The sequence below is a fragment of the Sebastes fasciatus genome, chromosome 3, assembly GCF_043250625.1.
Source record: "Sebastes fasciatus isolate fSebFas1 chromosome 3, fSebFas1.pri, whole genome shotgun sequence".
Lineage (NCBI taxonomy): Eukaryota > Metazoa > Chordata > Actinopteri > Perciformes > Sebastidae > Sebastes > Sebastes fasciatus.
This window is the reverse complement of record NC_133797.1, coordinates 15,054,096-15,075,603: the sequence shown is the minus strand read 5'-3', so window position 1 is coordinate 15,075,603 and position 21,508 is coordinate 15,054,096. Positions and strand designations below refer to the sequence as shown.

The window sequence follows — 21,508 nt, the reverse complement described above, 5'->3', positions numbered from 1 at the left end:
GAGCACAGAACAAACTCTCATCATGTACAGTAATCAATCTGCAAGTCAAGATTTGAGGAGGAGGATGAGGGACAGATTTGCCAGTTCTAAGAAATCCTGATTTGGTTCGAGCTCAGTTTGAAGTCTTGCTCCTGCTGTTTTAGCCGATTCTGAGCACATGAAAACGTCAGATGGTGCTTGTTAACAACTTTAACAGGCTGCAGCAGGACGTGCTCACATCTGGCTGTTAGGGTCTTGTCTTGTCTACAGTTGAAAGTCTTTTGCACAAATGAAACAGCTCATGGCGCACACTACAGTTACAGTAGGAAGCAGCCTGACACTAGTGTGAGAGAGGAGTCTGCTCAATTGAGACTTTACTCTCAGGTTAAATCCAATAGATTTTTCTCTCAGTGCACGTCAGGGATACAAACTAGAGCTGAACTCAATTTCTGAGGCCGATATCTGGGAATAACGGGCAATATTATTTGTTTAACCAATGCATGGATAGCTCAGATTTTGTTATTAAAATGTTGCGATTAAGATAATGTATGTTGAAAGCAGGATATTTTACAGTTGAAAAATATATTTTACTTTAAAAGACGGCAGTATGAGCAGTAAATTCTAAACACTAAATCTAAAACAAAATCTAAAATAATCCCTAAAAATGCTGCATATAAAATGTATATTGCTGCAATTGTTTACTGCCAAAACATTAACCAATATCTGTGATATTGGCTGACGACATCAGCCCCGCTGACACATCAGCAGGCTCTAATATAAACGGCCAAAAATGAGAGCAGACATCTTTGAAGACAGCAAAGACCTGCTGCTCGCTCAAATCTAGAGACAAATCTCGTTGGCTTTGACTAATCTCTTCCTGCGTGCTTTCAAATTGTGGCTTACAGATTGATTATTGATTGATTGTTTTAAACCTGCTCAATAATTTGTTGTTGAAGGAACCTTCACAGATTGGTAGGACTGTTTGCTGCTGTTTGGCTTTGAGTACAAGTCACTGTGTGTGTGTGCTGTCCATATGCCTCTCAGTGTGACTGGGCTCTTGTGATGTTTGCAAGTTGAGCGTGAAAGAATCAAATCCACACACCTATGAACATTCATGAATTTGAGGGCTGGTGTGTACGAGCTTGCATGATTGTGCAAGCGTGTGTATTGATGTATGTGTGTGTGTGTCGTACCACTGAGGCCTAGTTGCCTCCTCTCCACGTTCTTGCGGTACTCCTGCATCTCCTTCTGTGACAGCTCACTGAAGGGGTTGGGAGGCAGGGGAGCCATCTGCTCCTCCTCTGTGGGCACGTATGGCTGAGGAGGAGACAGGGAGAGGGTTGAGCATGGGAGCACACGCACACGCACACACACAGTGAGGAGGCACATATACACACACTCTCAGTGATGCAAAAAAACAAGCACACACAAACAAACTGATGTACGCATCAGAGCATAAATGCATACACATACAAAAAACTGATCCCTCTCTTCTCTTTCTCTTAAACACATTCATTCATTACAACTTAACCAAGGCGGCTCATATAAAGATAAAAGTATCGACCACATCACACAGAAGTCATGTATTCACCAACTCTACACAGAAATTCTCAACCAATTAGTCTGCAAACCAACATCTTTTTAACAGACTGTGAGACATAAAAACTCCAAAAGCATGAGACATGTACTAATACAGTTTACACTGGGGGCACCATCATACTCACAAAACAAGTCACACGCATGCACACACACAAAAACACACATTTTATAAACACATCTGCTTAGATTTTTATGTGTAAAAATATGTCCTAAAAACCAATCATGCTCCAACAAAACATTTCAAGATCTCACACAAGTGCAACTTTCTCTAAAGCAGAAATAAAAGGTGGTGGAAATCAATTTAAAATTGGTGTCAATCTCAAAACACGACATTGATAAAACACATGCGATGTTTTCAGTTGTGAACGGACAAAAAGGTGTAAAATGTATCCACAAAAAACATGAGTCAAATAAAAACACCACTGCAACAATTAGAAAACATTTGTGGATATTTACCAGAACGTTTATCTGCACCAGATCCTTCAAGACAAGTCAATCAAAAAAACATCAGCATTGAAATGTCTATATTTTATTTTTTCCCTTAATCTCGCCTACGTATTTATCATTATCTATTTAATTTCTCTTGATAACTAAATGCAATGTTCATCTTACTAGAGGTTCCTTATGCCTTTGCAAAACGTCCTCACTTGCCTCCACCTAGTGGTCAACATGTGTCATTAACCTGGCTGTGCTATCTGGTGAGCTATCGAGGTCGGTGATTAAAGCTCCGACACGCCAACGGACCGCCGACACACATGTTTTCACTTGTGTCTAATCAGCCAAAATAACTGCAAACACCTCTGAGTTATTGCACAATAAACCAGTAATTAGGGGAATCTGTATCGTTGCTTCAGTGCAGCAGGGAGGCCGAGTGGTTCAACAAACCACTGCATGCTCATAAACAGACACATACAAGATTTGCCGAAATCATGAAACCTTGTGGCTGCTGTGTATTATGTTTAAATTTAAATTTAAAAACTGGTAAAAATGGATGAAAACTCTCCATGAAATCAGATTTTGTGTTTTTTGCGTCATGACTTCGTGTTAACAGAAGGACATTCTGAGCTGGCCTTGATGCCAGAGAACTCTGTTTACAGTAAACTGTTGCCTCTTTCAGCAGGACACAAAACCGTTTTCTGTTTGGGCCCTGGTGACAGCAAACAGTTTAAAGCAATCTATATTAATTCAGGTATTTGGAAGGTGACATTTTTTTGTATTTTTCTTTGTGTAACTGGCTAACTGTAGACATGAGATGATTTGGTGCACAGCTTCAGCTAAACAAGACTTGGTGTCAGACACACACTTCTTTCAAACCCACTGTCTGGCACCCGTGTTTGAACAGATCAAAATCAGGCTGGAAGCAAACAACGTGAATTTTGATTTTTTTCATAAGGTCTGAAGAAGGGCTGTGTATTGGCAAGAATCTGGCGATACGATACGTATCATGATACATATCATGATGATACATATCATGATACAGGGGTTATGATTCAAAATGTAAGGGATAATGTGCAGCGAGCCGAGTCATTGTTGTGAAATACAGTAAACCCCACTAGACGCTTCTCGTCGGGGTCCACTGCATCACCCTGTTGGGGTTTAACTCACAACAATGACCGACTCGCTGTACATTATCCCGCTTATTACACGGCTACATTAATTTGACACAAAAATGGTCCTCCAGAGTCCGACATCAGAATTGCGTCCATAGCAACGGTCTGCTATAAAGAAATAACAGACTGTAGAACGCTGTGATTGACCAATCAGAATTGACTATTCAACAAGCCGTGTAATAAATTGCAATAAGTTGCAATACTGTAAGCAAGGCGATATATTGCATTTTTTTTTTTTAGATCTCATTTTAAGAAAACTGTCATAGTATAAAGACCACACCACCATATGCAAAAAACATTTCATAAAAAAAGTTGACTTATTCATGCAGTCAGAACAGTGGGATGTGCATTTATCACAGTCCCTTTAACATCCAACATCATAACACAGCAAAAAATGAACCACTGTCTGCCACGACTCTTTACATGTACACTATTAAAAATCAATAGTGTTTTTGAAAATCGATACAGTGTCACACAACATAATGTCAGGATACTGAAGTGTATGGATATTTTCTTACACCCCTAGTCTGAAGAAAAATGTCTTACCCGTCGCGGTTCATCGACAGGGATGCCTGCAAGGTGCTGAGAGCGCGGCCCCGACGACATCATATCAAACTGGTTCTGCTGTCTGATCTGTGATAGGTCAAAACGCACAATGATATCATCAGGAAGCGTTAAAAGCTACTTTTGACTGATTTGAAACTGTGGTCAAAACAATTCAGAACTCAAATGTAAATGACTGAAATGTTCAACTTTACATGCAACAGTGCAGACTAAGAGGAGAGAAGGGATGGACTCACTTTGTTCCTCTTCTGCAGCACTTCGCTGGGGTCTGTGTTGAGAGGGACAAACTGATTGGGGTCCTCGATCCGGATCGGGGTTCCCGTCTCCTCCGCCTTCATCCACTGTAGAAGGAAGGTGAAAACAGGTGAGATCAAAACTGTCTGCTCAAAATAACAACATCTGATGAAAAACTCTACTGAGTTGCATTATGGGAACAGTAAGATCCACCTTACAGTCAGGATATTTCTGTCTCTTTGTAAATGCGTCTCCTGTGAGACAACCAACTTTGTGGAAGTGCAAAACTAAATCCCTGGAGTACTCTTTTAAAGTCACTAAGCTTAGTGCCTCAAAAGGTAAGTAACATGAACCAGTGCAACTGAACCAAAATCAACGTAGTTCTCTGTTCAGCCTGTAGAGGGCGACCTCGTATCAGGTTTTAAACGCTGAGGAACAACAAAAGCAGTCAACACTGACAATGACCTGCATGACAAGTCAGGCTATGATGTCCACTTTGTCCCTTCATGTTTAGTTTTATTATATAAATCCATCAGGGCTGTCAATTTATTAAAATATTTAATTGTGATTAATCACACGACATAGTTAATCAGGATTAATCGCAAATGAATCGTACGTTTTTTATCTGTTCAAAATGTACCTTAAAAGGGAGATTTGTCAATTAATACTCTTAACAACATGGGAGTCGGCAAATATGCTTGCTTTATGCAAAAGAAAAGTGTGTACAGTTAATATTAATTATTGGAAAAAAAATTAACAACACAAAACAATGACAAATATTGTCCAGAAACCCTCACAGGTACTGCATTTAGCATAACAAATATGCTCAAATCATGACATAGCAAACTGCAGCTCAACAGGCAACAACAGCTGTCAGTGTGTCAGTGTGCTGACTTGACTATGACTTTCCCCAAACTGCATGTGATTATCATAAAGTGGGCATGTCTGTAAATAAAGGGGAGACTCGTGGGTACCCATAGAACCCATTTTCATTCACATATCTTGAGGTCAGAGGTCAAGGGACCCCTTTGAAAATGGCCATGCCAGTTTTTCCTTGCCAAAATGTATCATAACTTTGGAGCCAAGCCTAACCTCCTTCCTGACAAGCTATAGTATGACATGGTTGGTACAGTTACATATGATACCAGTATCTTCACTCTACCTTTAAAACTGAGCCCACTACAATATAAAAATCACAAGTTGCGTTAATACGTTAAAGAAATTAGTGGCATTAAAACAAATTTGCGTTAACGTGTTATTATCGCGTTGACTTCGACAGCCCTTAAATCCATATTCACATTTTAACACACAAACATGACTACACACGTCATTTGTTAGGAAAGAGTTTAGCTTCATTCCTTCATGTTTTCGACATCGACATAAACGCGCTCTGCTCACCGTGGTTGTCCGGCTGTTGTAGCGCTCCTCTCCACCGCCGTCCACGTTGACCTTGGTGTAGCTGTTGGGCGAGTTGAGCCAGCGCGTCTTCTCCCTCTGCTGCCGCTGCTGCAGGAACTTGTAGGGCAGCCGGGTGGCGAGGCTGTCCCCGTCCTCTTCGAACATGAACGCGGTGACCGTGGCGGGGATCTCCACGTCGCTCTTGTGCCTTGGCTTCTCTCGGATGATAGGGTGTCTGTAGGCGTGACCTGTCCTGTAGCCCTGTAGCAGGAAAACAAGATCACGTAAACAGTTTGTTTAGTTTCGCAATGAGCAGAAAATGATTTATGTAGTCCCCATTTGACCTCTAATCCTCCGTCCACTCCTTCTACTGTTGTAACATCCTCTTTACCCCATGAGGATCATAAATGGTCTTAGATCATAGCTCACATCATTAGACATACATACAGTAATGATGCATTCAGTTTCTCATTTTTACACCAGGAGGAGGAGAAATTCGTGACTTTTCCTTCCTGCCAGTTTCACAGTTAGTCAAATGGAAGAGAAAGAGAGAAACAGTGTTGTGACCACAGGGTTTCTGGCAGCACAGAGGACAGATTCAGAGAGCCGTTTCCTGTCTGACCCTTTCTCTCTTTCACTCACCCCTCTCCTCTTTATCCTCATCTTCCCTTTTCTCTCCTCTCTCTCTGTCGCTGAACTCTCACTCGGTCCTGCTGTTTGTCAGACTTTTTATCCACACTGGGCTTGACAGTGGAGTTCCGTTCTTTTCCGTTTTGTCCTTTTCTATTCATCTCAGTTCCCTGGTCAACGCTGACCTCTCAACTTGACTTGAACCCCGTCTTTTATCCAGAGACAGTTTGCTCTTTTCCTGCAACATCCTGCTTCACATTCGTCCCATTTTTTACAGTCAAATCAGGAAGGCCTTTGTATTTCTATACTGGTTGTTAAAGGGGGCTGGACAGAGTGACTGGTTTATTTTTCCTCCCACTCATTCTCATCACTGTGTCTGGGTTCTTGTACTGAAACCAATAGAGTGCTTCAGGGATGATGTATTTGTGTAGGCCAACCAGGAAGTTAGCATCGCCCTGGGTTCCCTCCACAAAAAGCCAATGGGATTTTTCCGATGTGTTTTCAGCAAAATAATCACCACAAATGAGCACCACTTTTTTGAAGCGTGAATGCAATCGCCAGAAGTAGCTAAACAAGCTAACGTTAGGCTATAAAACTACACCACGGTTGCATGAGCGTGAGTATACACAACGAGGCTGTAAAGGCGGACGGGTCGGCGTGATGACGTATTGTAGTGTCATGTAGCCACTTGTTAGCAACCGCCTTTTTTAAGACACGTAAAGGCTTCAAAATCCACAAGTGGGGTATTTATTGATGTATTTTATGTCGTAGAATAAAACGTTAAAATCTCTGTGTTAATCACGGACCTTATTTCAGGCATCTAACTAAAAACCCATTCAAAAAACCCATTGACTTCCAGACGAGGGAACCGGAAGTGCTAAAATTCTAACTCACTTCCGGGTTTTAGGACTCATTCCTGTAGCTCTCTATAGCTTATCTGATACAAATGTGTTCATGAGGTGTCAGATAAGAGAGGGATGAGGCAAGGACTCGAGGGAGGAGAGCACAGGAGAAGAGAGAAGGAAAGGAGGGGGAGAAAGATGAAAGGTGTAGGATGAGAGAAGGAGACAGAGACAGACGATAAGAGAAGCTAAGACAGAAAGAGAGCAAAGACTTTTACCGAGGACTGACACAGCAGCGCTTTGTGGTGATGCTCCATGTTTAAAATGAATCCCTTTCTCCTCAAACTGCTTCTGCACTGTGCTTCTCAAATAACATTTACCACTTTAACAGCACCCACTACTGCTGGTTTCTCTGTATTTTCTTATAATACAGTTTAGTTTTCTAACAGTAGTGGGCGCTCTTTTCTAACTCTGTCCTCCCACAGTGGCCACTAATGCACATGGTAGCTATCTAGTCCCCCTTCGGTTTATTACAAAAAAAAACAGAAATGTACTATAAGACAAACCACAGGAGGAGGAGTTCTCTAAGGGTTGACATTTAAGAGAAATGTAATGCATTTATGAAATGCTATTGTGTTTTTTTTTTTTCAGTGAATGACAAAGAAAAGCCAAACAGACATTTAGTTGTATGAAAATTACATTATCACTTCAAAGGACTGGTTTTGTAGAAAAACAACCTCTCAAAAGGCCCCAATGTGCTGAGATTCAAGAAAGGAAAAGAAATCCTTCTCTTTGTGTCCTAATATTTGCCTCTTGAGCTTATTTGTACAAAGACAACACGCAGAATTGAAAAATGTTTATCGCATCTTGTCATTTAATGATAATTCTGATAAACAGTGTGAGTGTTCTTTTCCCATCGGTGTGTTTCATGTGTTCTCACTCGGACGTCTGTGGACTCACCAGGTTATCCAGCATCCTCATCAGAGACTCAAACTCCAGCTCGCCAACCTTCCATTTGTAACTGCCATCCATGTTGATACTGCCCGCTGTGACCACGTCCTGCACTCGCGATTTGTACGCCGCCCGGTCCAGCACTATCAGGTTGTCCACGCTGCCAGCACACGAGATAGCATGCACCTACAATCACAAAGTGAGGACAAAGAGAGAGGCGTGTGAGACTGATGGCTCATGCAACACAAAATAGACAAAAAGGGCCTTTTTATCGCGAAACATCTGTGGCATTCGATCATCAACCTAAAAAGGGAATGCGCAGGATCCTGACTATTTTCCACTCAGAAGAAAGAAGTTATTTACCAAAACCGAAATGGGATACCCCTCAATCTAAAGCACCAAGGAATATACAGTACCATACATGGCATACAACAAACATGGTGGGGGGATTTATTTATAGAAATTAAGCTGGGCTTTGCAGGATTAATGTTTTCTTTTGCTTGACCGGGGAAAGTCAATCAGGAGATTTGGTATGCCTGTTACAGCGAGGGACACAACAACATCTCTAAAATCCTCCGTACAAGTCAACACAAAGACACGCAAGAGTCCAACCGCAAAACACCAGGGAAATCCCACACATAATACTAACTTTGATACAAGAGTTGATGCATCATGACACCTCTGATAGTTCTGCCGCTGTAGAACACAAGTGACGACATGTCATTTAAAAAAGTCTGATAGATATCTGCTGTTACAAACACTAGATATGTGACCTGGCCCTTATTCACCTGTTATGTTCCAAATGTGTTCCCTTTAGGGCTGTCAATCGATTAAAATATTGAATGTGTAATGAGTGTTACTTAACCTCCTTCCAATGGATTTAGGTTACCAGTATCTTCACTCTAGCTTTAAAACTGAGCCAGCTACAACCTCCGAAAGATCGATTGCGTTAATGCGTTTAAGAAATTAGTGGCGTTAAAACGAATTTCCGTTAACACGTTAATATTGCGTTAACTTTGACAGCCATAGTTCCTTTGAATAGATTTTAAACTGGATATTATTCAACCATTGTTGATATACAAGTGGGTATTGTAACAGTATTTTTTTTCACACAGTTGAACTGTCAGTGTTTATATTGAACTGGTTCATTTTTGGATTCATAAGTTGCCAAGTTTCAAACATTTATCCAACTTTTTATTTGTGATTTTTAGCTGACTATCTCAATCATAACTTTTAGCTAACTGTTCCAACTGTTTAGCAGTTTCTTTAATTTAAAGAGGACCTATTATGCTTTTGTCCTTTCCCCTTTCCTTTAGGGTGTTATATAGTTTTGTGTGCATGTAAAAGGTCTGCAAAGTTACAAAGCCCAAAGTCCACGCCGAACGGAGTTACTCTCCCCCAAAGAAACACTGAAATCCAAAAGTATGAACCTGAAAATAAACAGTTTATCCTCGTTAACTGTTCTATTTATCCATTTCTTTTAGCTAAGTATTTCAACTGTTTATACATTACTTTAAACTAACTATTCCATTTATCTGTTACTTTCAGCTAACTGTCTCAACCATTCATTCAATTATAACTAGTTGTTTTTAAATAATCATCCATTTCTCCTGCCTGATCCAGACGGCCTGAAATCCCCTCTGCCATATTTCAGCTTTCTTACTAGCTCAATAAATAAAAGGAAGAACAACACCCCTCCAACTCTAAACGCTGCTTTGGACAGACATCAACAACAACACATCAGCTCGTTACTCCCTTCATCACTCCTAACAGCCTGACTGTTTAGCCAACATTTTCCACAAGGCAAGAGAAGATTACGACTTATAGAGTGTTAGAATAGTGAGAGTGGGGAAATGTGAAAACGGCTGTGGAGAGATTATATTTAGCGGGAAAGCTGCCGCCCTGCTTGGTCTCATACATGCGCAGGGGAAGCTGAGTGGTGCTGGGTATCCAAAACAGCAGCAGCTAGTTGTGTGTGTGCGTTGGTGTGTGCATGTACCTGGATTTCGCAGGCATATTGGGCAGTGTAGATGTAGTTAAAGGCGTCTTCGATGGACTCCCCGAGAGCAACCAGGCCGTGATTCCTCAGCACCAAAACCTGTAACACACATATAAAATGACTGATTAGGAAGAGCAGAATAGTCTTTAGAGGTCCATTTGTCAAGCTTTCTTTAGGTCTTTTAATTAATAAGTAACCACAAAATATTTCTGATTCCAAGGCCCAAGGGTTGGGCCACTGGATGACGACAGCAGGACCTGGCAACACACCGCCAGTGGAAGTTCCCTTGAAGTCCCGGAATTTTTGCCAATTTAAATTCTGTTGAACTCTGATCATTTCAAAGGAAGCCCAGTGCAAGGCGCTCACATGCAGGGACAGAAATAAGGAGGAGCGGCAGGTAACCCAAGCACACTGATATCTCAACAGGATGGGACTGTCTTTCTATTCTTTCAAAATATAAACCACACCCTGATGAAAATGAGTTCATTTCTCTTTCTCGATGACAAGGAACAAAAACACCCCTTCCCTGAGCGTGTTAAAAATACCTTTCAAGATATCATGTCTATTGTCCATACAGCATCGTGAGTGTAGAGTTTTTGGATTACAAAGGGTGCTTATTTAAATGATTAGTTTGACATTTTGGGAAAATACTTTTTTATTATTTTGTTGCTGAGTGTTAAATGAGAAGATCGATGCCACCTTCTGTCTGTGCAGCAAACATGAAGCCAGCAACCTGAGAGTGATATCGATCTTCTCATTTAACTGTCTGCAAGGAAGCTAATTAAGCATATTTCTAATAAGTGAGCTATTCCTTTAAGAACAACACGGACTGCCCAGTAGAGTGGGGCGATCTTCTCCATAGTCAGATCGTCCCATCGTCACCGTGTGAGATTGCCAATGCCAGAGTCGATCGCCGGGCGGGGAGGCGGAGCTGGAGAGTTTTTTTACAGCAGTAAAAATGTTGTTTATGTAACGCCAACAAATATGGTTTAAAGCAGAATATTTCGTTAGATAAAACATGTTGTGAATTTTGGAATTGGTTACAATACATCTATCTTTTTTCAATAAATTTTGTCTTTGGAAATGAGTCACTTATCCTACAGAGATGAGGACTAGAACGCCGTCGCCCGCTTGGTGTGTTAGAGAGAGTGACAGAGAGAGGGGAAAAGCAAAAGGTGGACTACATGCAATGTTTCTGTAACTTATTATTATAATTATAGTAATTCAAAAGTTAATGTTATAAATGAAGCTTGGAAGCATACGGTTGGCCTATCTCTTGTTCGCTCCATTCAGTAGCAGGGTGTGTGTGTGTGCACCCCGTGTGCCAGTGGTTATTTCATTTAATCCGTTAACTGTTGTCATACAACAGAGATACTGTTCTTATAAGCGGCCACAATAACTGTGTTAACGCATTTCTTTTTTTTTTTACATTTTATTTAGTGGTTTTGCATACATAACACAAGTGTCAGTGTTAACGCCTTTCTGTGTACTGTAGTCTATCCGTTTAGTGTGAAGAAGAAGAAAAGGACGTTATGCCGGTTAATGACAACGGATAGTTTGCACTCCGAATATCGGCCTGTGGGGACCGGCGTGTACCAAACTTGGCAGAGGATGGTTTTCTGGTCTGTGTCTGACTTTTTGTAGCCAAACCAGCTGCTCTTGTTTTAGTTGGGCTGAGTCTGAGACCATTTCAGCCTGTTGTGTCGGTTATATGTGGGGGATGCCGACGTGAAACTATGACGAGGCAAATTTAATTTAATATTCATTTAATAATAAAAGATTAATAAATGAATGAGAAAAAGAGACAAATACTGTATCGTCTTGACATTGGCAAAGGCATCGGCTATTGGTGATAGTTCTGACCATCGATGATCCCCGAGATCATCGTCTACCGGCACAACCTACCTTCGCCGTAGGCCCCAGGGCCTTCTGCAGCTCTCTGCGCTCATCCGGGTCGTCGAGGCTGCCCTGGTAGTTGTAGTAGGCGATGTCACCCAGGATCAATGACTCCTGGGAAATGGGCAGGATGCCACACTTCATAGATGACACCTAAAAGCAGGAGAAAGAAGGCAGCAGAGACAGATAAGAAGCTTTGACAGGTGTGTTACAGCTGTTTTATTCATCCGAGTCTGCGGCTGACATTCATGTTAGATGCCTCTGTGAAGAATACTTTGAAACTTCTCTGATCGCTGCAGAGACGAGCCTTTTCGTTGCACATCAGAAACACACTTCCCATACTAGATCATTACTCCTTTTCAGATGAGGTGTGATATAATTACACCATTCAAATTTATAAACCTCCCTGAAACAACTCAACTAAATCTGATTGAATCACATTCCCTGTCAAAGAGAGCCTCAGGTGTTCTGCGGGTTCGACAGTCATCTGCTTGCAGGGCAGGTTTGAAAACTTAAACGTGAACTTACAGCAGACATGGCAGGAGTCTGCACGTGTATGGCGCAGCGGATGTCTGGACGCATGGAGTAGATGGCGGCGTGGGGGCTGAAACCCGAGGGGTCGATCCTCAGGTTGGTGGAGCCCTGTTCGATCACGTCCCCGAGGATGTTGACCTTCACCTGGAGAGGAGACAAAGACAGTGGAGGTGGTGAACGTAAAGCTGGTTTCACCCCGAATCTTTTTCCTTTTTCTTAACTGGTGCAAAGGCACTCAAGCAAAAGCTAAACAAGCTTTTTGAAAACTTGACAGCAGCATCATGTAGACGGCTCTCCTGAGGACGGAGGGGAGGGTATGTGATGAGGCTGGAGGGAGACGTGCTGTAAAACTAACCATGCCCAGATCGCTGTAATCAAATATGCCCAGGCACTAAAGCACATCCAGAGACAGACAGATCCACCCCCGCACACACACACACACAAACACAGAGCTGATAACCCTCCAACATGAACCAAGAAGACATAAACACAAGTCAAAATCAATGAGCACGATGACAGAAATCACATTATCAACAATTCCTCCTCTCCAGGAAACGAATTGGAGCGTTACCAGGAAACATGATATAGTCGGGGAGTGGACGTGACGTCCTTTACTATGACAACTTTATTACCAGCCAGTTATTAGATTACATGATGGCAGAGAAGAGCGATGGAGGGAAAGATAGAGGTGGAGACCCGGAGGGAAGAGAGTTGGATAACCGTAGAAAATAAAGACAGATAGCTGGACAGAGAGACGGAGGTATAAAACCTGAGGAAAGAGCAACTGACTGCAGATGTCAGTCCTCGCTGTAAAACCTAATAACAAACAGAGAACACAGCTTCGCCTGCAGACCTTGTACAACATCACCGTCACCACTTTGTTCTGTGATACAAACCAGAGCCTACGAGCTCACATTTCTCTTTCACAATACAAAGTCCAAGTGTGTGTTATCACAACAGGAAAGGGCATCCATCATCCAGTCTGAGGCTAAGGAAATACACACAGTTCAGCTGAATATGTACCGGGTCTCATTTTATTGTGTGCTTCACTTCTGCTGCACTTTGCGCCTCCCTTGAAAAGAATTGGGTTATTAAGCAAAGGATGTACCAGGGAACGGGAGCTGCAGTGAAATTCGGCAAAGAGCTGTGTGCACCCCAGGGTTATCATCGTAAACTAACACTGAAATAAGAAGTGAAAATATAATGATGTATACTGAAACTAAATAAAAACGATATGCTTTAAAAAAAACTGTATTGTCGTAAACTATAAGGGTGTAAATCACAAGTTTCATCAGGATACGATATTATATCAATTCTTTGGACAACGGTACGATATTTGCTGATATCACAAAGTATGCCACGATACGATTTCGATTTGATTCCACTCTGGGGCCTGCAATGGGATGATATCATATTACCATTTAACACATCAGTTACATTTATATCAACTCACTTAAAGCAACTAAAATATGATGTGACAGTTGTATTCCTGGGCTCTGCTAGCTCAAGAAGGAGGTGTGCTTGGACAGAAATTGCTGGGAATTCCAAAAAAATGGTGTATCTTAAAAATCATATGTTTAGCTATTTTCACTTTGCATCAATGATATTGGATCGTTGATCATTGAATCGATATATTGATCCAGATAGATGTATCATTACATCCATAGTCAACTAAAACTAAATAAAAATTATATCTTATAAGAAAAACTAAATTGAAACGATATTGCCTGGTTAAAAAACTAATACAAATAAAATAAAAATGGAAATGAATCATTTCAGTTTTTTAGCTATATCACCACCGAAAAAAGGAGACAGCATGAATTTCTGTCAACTCTCTCGTGACACTGAACCACAGAAACTGAACGGACTTGACATTCCAGGAGATGGCGGCACTATGCCGCAATTGCGTCGCAATTAAACCCTGTTGTTTTTCACACGCAGTCTAGTGTTGTAGAACTAAATATGATTCAAATATTATAGTAGATAATTTAACCACCAAGCCATTCAGCTCAGGTCTAACAGTTTTCTTCTGAGTGTGGTAGCTACAGACTTCTGAGACATTAAACCTGGTCCTAACAAAATTAAACTAAATATATAAAAACTAAACCTTTCTGAAAAACTGAAACTTGACTAAAACTAGCAAACATCTTCTGAAAACAAACTAAAACTAAATGAAATTGAAATGTTATAACTAAAGTAAAATAAAAACTAATAGAAAATTCAAAACTATTCTAACCTTGGTGCACACCCAATGACCTCACCAGCCTCCTCACTACAAAACTAGTGCAACAGGAAACCAGAAACCTGAATTAGAAATAATTTGTGCAGCCAAAAAATAATGCTGATGCAGTATAATATCTGTTAATATTAAAAGTACCAAAGGTTAACACAAAATTCTTCCGATTCATATTAACTTATTAAAAACATGACTTTTAATATATGTATATTTTCATAGCTCTTGGATGGTTATTTTAACAAGATCTCAAACTAAAGCATGAGTGAGTTTGGCTTTACATACAAAAAAGTGTGAAACATTTCTAAGTTGGCAAACATAGAAACACACTGTATGTTTTGGTATTAGAACAATAAGGTGTTATATTGGCACTGATATAGAAAAATATTGATTGATTAAAACAACAGCTGGTGATCTCTGGATGAACTCAAGCTGAAAATCCTCAGACACGTCCTGAGTGCTGCTCTGCCTTTTAACAGCCATATGGATGTTTGGATGGATGACCGTCTATTGATCTTTCACCCAGCAGAGGAAAGCGAATGGCACCAGCCGAGCGTAACTAACTACCGCCATCTTTGTCACACACCCACAGTCGCAGCCGGCTGTCAGACGATCGAACATCGATCGGTTTAAATCACATGTCCGGAACAGTATCAGTTCACCCTGTCACGTCCTTTAAAATGTACTATAGCTCCCTCACCCTGTCAGTCAAACCCGCCCTGCTGCTGAGAGGCCCTTCTGACAAACATAGCACTTCTAATTATAAAAACATGCCAAAGGACGTGTCGGAAAGAATCTGAAATGTGACTCGGCTGAATGGAAAGTCAACGATAAGGGCCCGAAGGAGCTGAAGGGGAGCTGCAACTTAAACATCTTCAAGATTCTGCAAAGTTAACCTCCATCATTGCACATAAACTAAAAGATGAATGTCATCTAGAACCACAAACACGGAGATGGACCAAACAGTGAGATTCTCTACAAACTCAAATGACCCCGCCTTCACCTCAGAGCTCCAACAGAGAGATTGAGAGGGAGAGGCAGATGGAAACTGACCAAAACAAACTGAACTCAAGCCTTTCTCTGACGCTACAGCCTCCACCCAGCTGACTCCAACATGACCTCCCAAACCCTTTATTCTGGATGACTTCCTCTTAATCAATCTGTCCGCTTCTCTAAACACTTGAATTCAACCATGTAACTATAGAGATAACAGGATCAAAACAGACTGAGAGGAGAAGAAGAAGAAGGGGAGGAGATAAGAGGGAAAGAGAAAGCCAGCAGCGACAGACTGGCATCAAAACACAAACAGACTAAAACACAGTCAGGGTAATCTGAAAGGGCCAGACGACATAATTTGTTGCTTACGTGTTGTGGTCGTCGCTCTCTTACAGACAACCACAGAGAAGATGGATGTGGTCCAGACACACTAAAAATACTAAATCATTTTGCCTTACATTTTCAAGACTGAGCCTACATTTTACCCTGCTGTCTTCTAAGATTTATACAATAAGTAGCTGTTATTAAAAAGTGTCATTATGAGCTATTGAACAGTGTTTTTCAGTAGTTCCCAGTGGCACAACGTGAGTCATTATTTCAGTCACTAAGACACCTAAAAGGTTTCACAGAGTTTAGTGAAAACTGCTTCATTTGAAATAAGTCTTGGTAGGAAACAAGGCGACATCAACTCTGGATTGGTTCCACAGATGGCAAAGATGATTTTGTCACTATTGCAATAGAAATGCTACGATGATCAATATGAACCAATGTCCCCAAATGATGCGGCAGTCTTTTAACTCCTGAAAGAAAGCAGTGCTCTCCCTTCAAACAGACCCTTTTAGGTCGTGGCTTCTGTTTGACAGATATCATATTTTGTGCACTTTATTCTGCATCAACATAAATTCTAACTGTTTTTTCCCGCCTGGTGAACTTCTGCAATGTATTCCAAAGTAACGAATACACAAAGCTGTATTTCTTTAGAGAAGAGCATGTGAAAGATCTTACTGTAAAAGCAACTTTGTTGATTATCTGACTTTTTGTGAAACTAAACTAATCAGCACTGCCAACAAGGTTTATCAAGAAAAACATGTTTAAATTAAAAACAGACTTACAGAGGAATAAAGAATACAACTAATCTGTCTCAAATCACCATAAACATGCTGGTAAATTCTCTTTTCTATCAGACACCAGCAGAAAGCAGGTGACCAGCTGGAACTAAACTCTCGTTGCATATCTCTGCCTGCCTGCCAACCGCTCCTGCAGGTCAAACAGTGAAATCTGCCCGTCAGCAGTATGGCTACTACATCCAGCTGTCGACCCACACCTGCAGACACATTGCACAGGTGTGTGTGTGTGTGTGTGTGTGTGTGTGTGTATATTTGCACAGGTGTTGGAGATAAAGTAGGGGAGAAGTTCAACAAAGCAGAGAGAATAGAGGAGAGAAAAATAGATTATTCAAGTGTCAAGTGACTTTTATGCAAACTTTGGTTATGTCACAAAACATAAAAAGCAAATTATGGGGGAGATATGTGTGTTTGTTTGGTAGACGCACAATCATAATCCTCATGAATATCAAACAAACCGCATCCACCAGACACATGAAAAGCATTCAAAGAATGTGTTACTACAGGGCAAGTTATTGTTTTTTAGTGTCAGTTTATGTTTTCCATATTTCATATTTTATGCTTTAAACCAAAAGCCAAAATACTCTATATCCTCTAAAGCAACAAATGGCCACAAAAACATGACTGGTGTCAAATACAAACAAGAAACAGCTGACAGTTTCTCACATTTCAGAAGTTGTGGTTGACATATACTGTATTTTTCAGCTTTCTGTGCATCCAATCTGAATCATCCTCCGGCTGCTCATGCCAAGTCTAAGTCATTATTCTATTCAGGTTAGTCTATAAAACTATTTATGGCACACATTACTTTATTAATAATATAATCAGGGTGTCATACCTTGTTCAACACTGACAAAACCCTAATTATTGTCTGATACATTGGAATGAGCAGAAACAAACACTTGGATGGAAACCAGAAGGAGAAAGTGGAGCGAGAGTGAAGAGGAGAAGAGAGACGCAGACGAACAGACGGAAATAGAAACTGAATTAGAGGGAGTTAAAATGTAAGGCAGGAGGAAACGGGTTGCAAACGGATTATTACACACACATTATTGCACATCTATTGACACGGCATGCTGTGACAGCGTGTGCACTCTCTGAACCGAGAACTTGACAGACAAACAACCTAAACCGCAATATTTGTTACGGGAAAGCAGGCGACTGAGAGAAGAGAGGAACACATGTCAAACACATGTACAGAGAAAGAGAGAGAGAGAGAGAGAGAGACACCAAGGCCTCAGGAAAAGAACATACCACCAATTAGACTCCACCAAAACTACATCACCTATTGGCAAACACAAACAAAAGCCAAGAGCAAAAAGCAATGCTATCTGGGTCTCTAAATCGGCAGCGCACCATAGCAGATTATTTGAGCATTGAGTTACTGATCTACAACGATAAAACAAACCTTGACAAAGTACAGACTGTGTCGCTCTGTACTTTATCAAGGTTCTTTTAATTATCAAGATTAGCTTTTCAACATTTAAATATGCTTTGGCAATATATACAGTGTTGCATCATGCCAATAAAGCCTACTATTTTTCCCTTCATACAATTCAAGGAAGTCAATTGAAGGAAGTAAACGTCTGATTAAGTGAAGTGGGAGAGCATTAGCCCTGTTCAGTGAAGGTCAAAACCTTAACACAAACATATACAGACAATGACATTGACACACATTTACTACCTATTTTATTTGTTTTACTCTAAGAAAAAGGGATTGCTTAAGTTAAGTTTTAAAATCAGCTTCTAAATAGTGTCTTCACTGTCGGTATCTTAATTTGTGTTTCAATTCCGAAGCTACGCAAACATTAAAATAAAATAAAAATGTCTAAATAAAAATCTCCCAGCTCAGATCTTGTGCTTGTTACACTGAACTTAAAATGAAATGAACAGTTAGAGTTAAAGTGTCTATTTGAACATGGTAACGTTTATTAGCATATTTTATCTGTAGTTTGGGATTCATCCTATAATTATTATTACTATCAATATGTACTTTATTTTTTTTTATATATTTATTTTTCTTATCTTATTTTCTTTTTATTAATTTAATTTAACTTTTTTTTTTTTTTTGTTCTTTATCCTTTTTGCATCAGCAATGGGTGAGGGTTGGGTGAGAGGGGTCTTTGGGGGAAAAATACCAAAATAAGGAGGGACAATCATTTGTATTTGTGCTCTATTTGTATGTTTCTGTACACCTGTTGTTACTCCCAATAAATTATTACAGAAAAAAAATGAAATGAAAAGATTATATTTTTATCCAGTTAAGTGAAATGACCTCACCTGGAATTCTTTAAGCTTTTCTGCTGAAATACAGTGACATTTTTTAAGGCTGAGTATAAAACTAAAAGGCTTTATAGATGTTGGAAAGGGTCCACAGCTTCTTGTGTTTCTTACCAGGTTTGATGCAGACGCTTCAGCGAATGACAGTCCTCTGGGCATGATGAGGATGTGGTCTTGCTCTTTACTGACTCGAGCCTAAAACAAGAAAAAAGTCAAATCACGTTTTTTGATGAAAGATCAAATTGATTAAAATCTGACAACTTTAACTCAGGCTTTAGCAAGGATAGACTATTACTACTACTACTACTACTACTACTACTACTACTACTACTACCACTACTACCGTATTCTTTTTTCTATTCTCAATATTGAACAGTGAAACTATACCAGTCAAAAGTAGGTGAAAGGAAATCTGTCTTTTATTTTGAAACCATTGCTGTGTCTGAAATCCCTTCCTTGTACACTCTTTCACTACTCCCTGTATAACAGGCACTCACCTATAAATCATCAGATATAGTGTCGCACCAGTGTAATGTTCTCTATAAAATGTCATGCATTGCATTGTGGGACTGTGAGAAGAAAGAAGTGCACGTGCCATGGACACTACTATTTTTCGTGCATTTTTGAGGGCAGTATGTAGTGCGTATATTTCACACTCCACTATATAGTGGACTATACAGTGAGTTTGCAATTTTGTAGTGCTGTCCGGATGTATAGTAAGAATTATTATACCCTATATAGTGGACTCAAAGTATCCCACAATGCATCGTGAAAAGTAGTGTACTGAAGAAAAAACGGCAGATGGACGAGAGGAAAGAGAGCAGCGCGATTGAGATAAATCCATGCGTTGTGGCGCGAAAATAATTTATTTAAAGTGAGCAGAGCAGCGCATCACAAACGGCCACGAAGTACTTCATATTTATTAATTTGGTAAAATACGCTTATTGCCCTCACATTCACAACGGCCGTTAATTCTTACTTTTCACAATAAAAGCCCTAGACAGATACGTTGCAGCACGTTTTAATTATGCGACAGCAATGACGTAAGTAATGGCGTCGAGAAAATGACCCGAATAGTGTCCGAAAGTGTTTTTTTCATGTTACCAATGAGCTCACTTTACAGTACATTCCTCTACATAGAACTCCCTGGATAGTGAGTAGGGAGGAGTGAATGAGTGAATGATTTCAGACAGAGCCAAATGGCGGACAGTAAATATAGTACACGATAAAGTAAATAGGGACTGATTTCGGACACGCTCCGTTACCGTCAACAACTTTAAAGAGCTCAGTTTTTTAAATTCAGTCGTGCTCTTGGTGCAGCTACTTACTGTGATGTAGGCGTTGGCGAAGTGGGCCCAGTTGAACAGGTCCACCAATCTGTAGAGGCTGGCCAGTTTACAGCGCGTCGGCTTCTCGCCTTTCACCATCGTGGTGGATTCCACTCCGTACATGTCGTTGATGGGAGTGACCGACCCCAGACCTAAACAATCAGGGTTAAAGGGAAAAAAACAGAATATGCGTTAAAGAAAAGGATCTAGTCGTATTAAAGTGACACACACATACACTTTCTATCCTCTCTTCCTAACGACGGCAACAACAGCCACACAGGACCACTGTCAACATCTGTCTTTTCATCTAATGATGTCTCGGACACATCTGGCTCCAAATGAAACTAACTGAGGCGATGTAAACAGCACTCCGACCTTTATACTCTGTTCACTGCCAGCGCCTCTTAGACTCACTCATTATGGGTATATCTTAACTGAAGAACTGAACTACTATGTTGCATTTGACATGTAATTCGGCATTAGTTGTGCATTCCAGCGCTGTGATTGAAAGCAGACTTCACATATGGACTCCTGGATAGAACTCCAAGATCAAAACCCGGAGAAGTATGCGCAGCTCTTCCGGAGTCTGGGGTTGGGTTGTCTTCGGGTATTTAAGCCCTTAAGCACACAAAGCTCATGTTTGGGTATGGATCGTCTCTTTTCAAATACTGATGCCGTGCAACCCTGGGCAAGGGTGGCATGTTCTGCTAAATGTTAGCGTCTGGTTGCCCGGGGTGACGTGCCGCAGCACTGTGAGCACTTACTGAGGGGGGAGGTGTTGAAGCCTGCCACGGAGCTGGCCATGAAGAAGTCAGCGATCTGTCTGAGGGCCAGCAGGCCGGTGGGGTTGTTCCCTTTCCGCTGCTGCTCCTGGATCAGACCCTCCAACTCCTCCTTGAAGGCCTGGAAGAGGAGAGAAGAAGAGAGAGAACGAGTCGAGAGAGGAAATAATGCGACACTGAGACAACGTGGTGTGTCGAAAACTAGAAACTGAAGCCTCAGATTTCCCTAAATGCGGACGGGAAAGCAATTTTTCCAACATCGAAAAGGCTATTTGAATTAACATTCATTATATAATCTCTAACCCCCTGAGACCCGCTGGATCGTAGGCGATCCTGACCGACTTTACTGTCTTTCAGAGGCTGTAGCAGGTTCAGTTTTAGACCTAGAAGGTGCTGGTATCATATGAAACGACAAAACCTGAGGAATCCATTGGTACCAACCGTGTCATACTAGCTTGTCCAGCCAAGCTTTACAGCCACAAACTAGAGACCTAGAGCATTCAGAAGATGGATGTCTTTACTAGGTATA

The 21,508-nt window shown here is 40.8% G+C and overlaps 1 protein-coding gene across 2 annotated transcripts in view; it reads right to left on the bottom strand.

Moving 5' to 3' along the window:
• add3a (adducin 3 (gamma) a) overlaps positions 1-21,098 on the bottom strand; it is a 35,704-nt gene extending 14,606 nt beyond the window's left edge. The window contains exons 1-12 of one of the 2 annotated variants that reach the window (XM_074629191.1): positions 20,962-21,098; positions 20,198-20,349; positions 18,984-19,064; positions 12,231-12,380; positions 11,712-11,855; positions 9,807-9,905; positions 7,817-7,993; positions 5,385-5,645; positions 3,989-4,093; positions 3,735-3,821; positions 2,035-2,058; positions 1,173-1,296 (exon numbers count right to left, since the gene is read on the bottom strand). In XM_074629191.1, coding sequence (XP_074485292.1) covers positions 1,173-1,296; positions 2,035-2,058; positions 3,735-3,821; positions 3,989-4,093; positions 5,385-5,645; positions 7,817-7,993; positions 9,807-9,905; positions 11,712-11,855; positions 12,231-12,380; positions 18,984-19,064; positions 20,198-20,349; positions 20,962-21,001 — 1,444 coding nt within the window. In that variant the 5' untranslated portion in view covers positions 21,002-21,098. The remainder of the gene's footprint in view (positions 1-1,172; positions 1,297-2,034; positions 2,059-3,734; positions 3,822-3,988; positions 4,094-5,384; positions 5,646-7,816; positions 7,994-9,806; positions 9,906-11,711; positions 11,856-12,230; positions 12,381-18,983; positions 19,065-20,197; positions 20,350-20,961) is intronic. The other variant, XM_074629193.1, reaches the window with a different exon arrangement.
• Between the last annotated feature and the right edge of the window lie 410 nt (positions 21,099-21,508).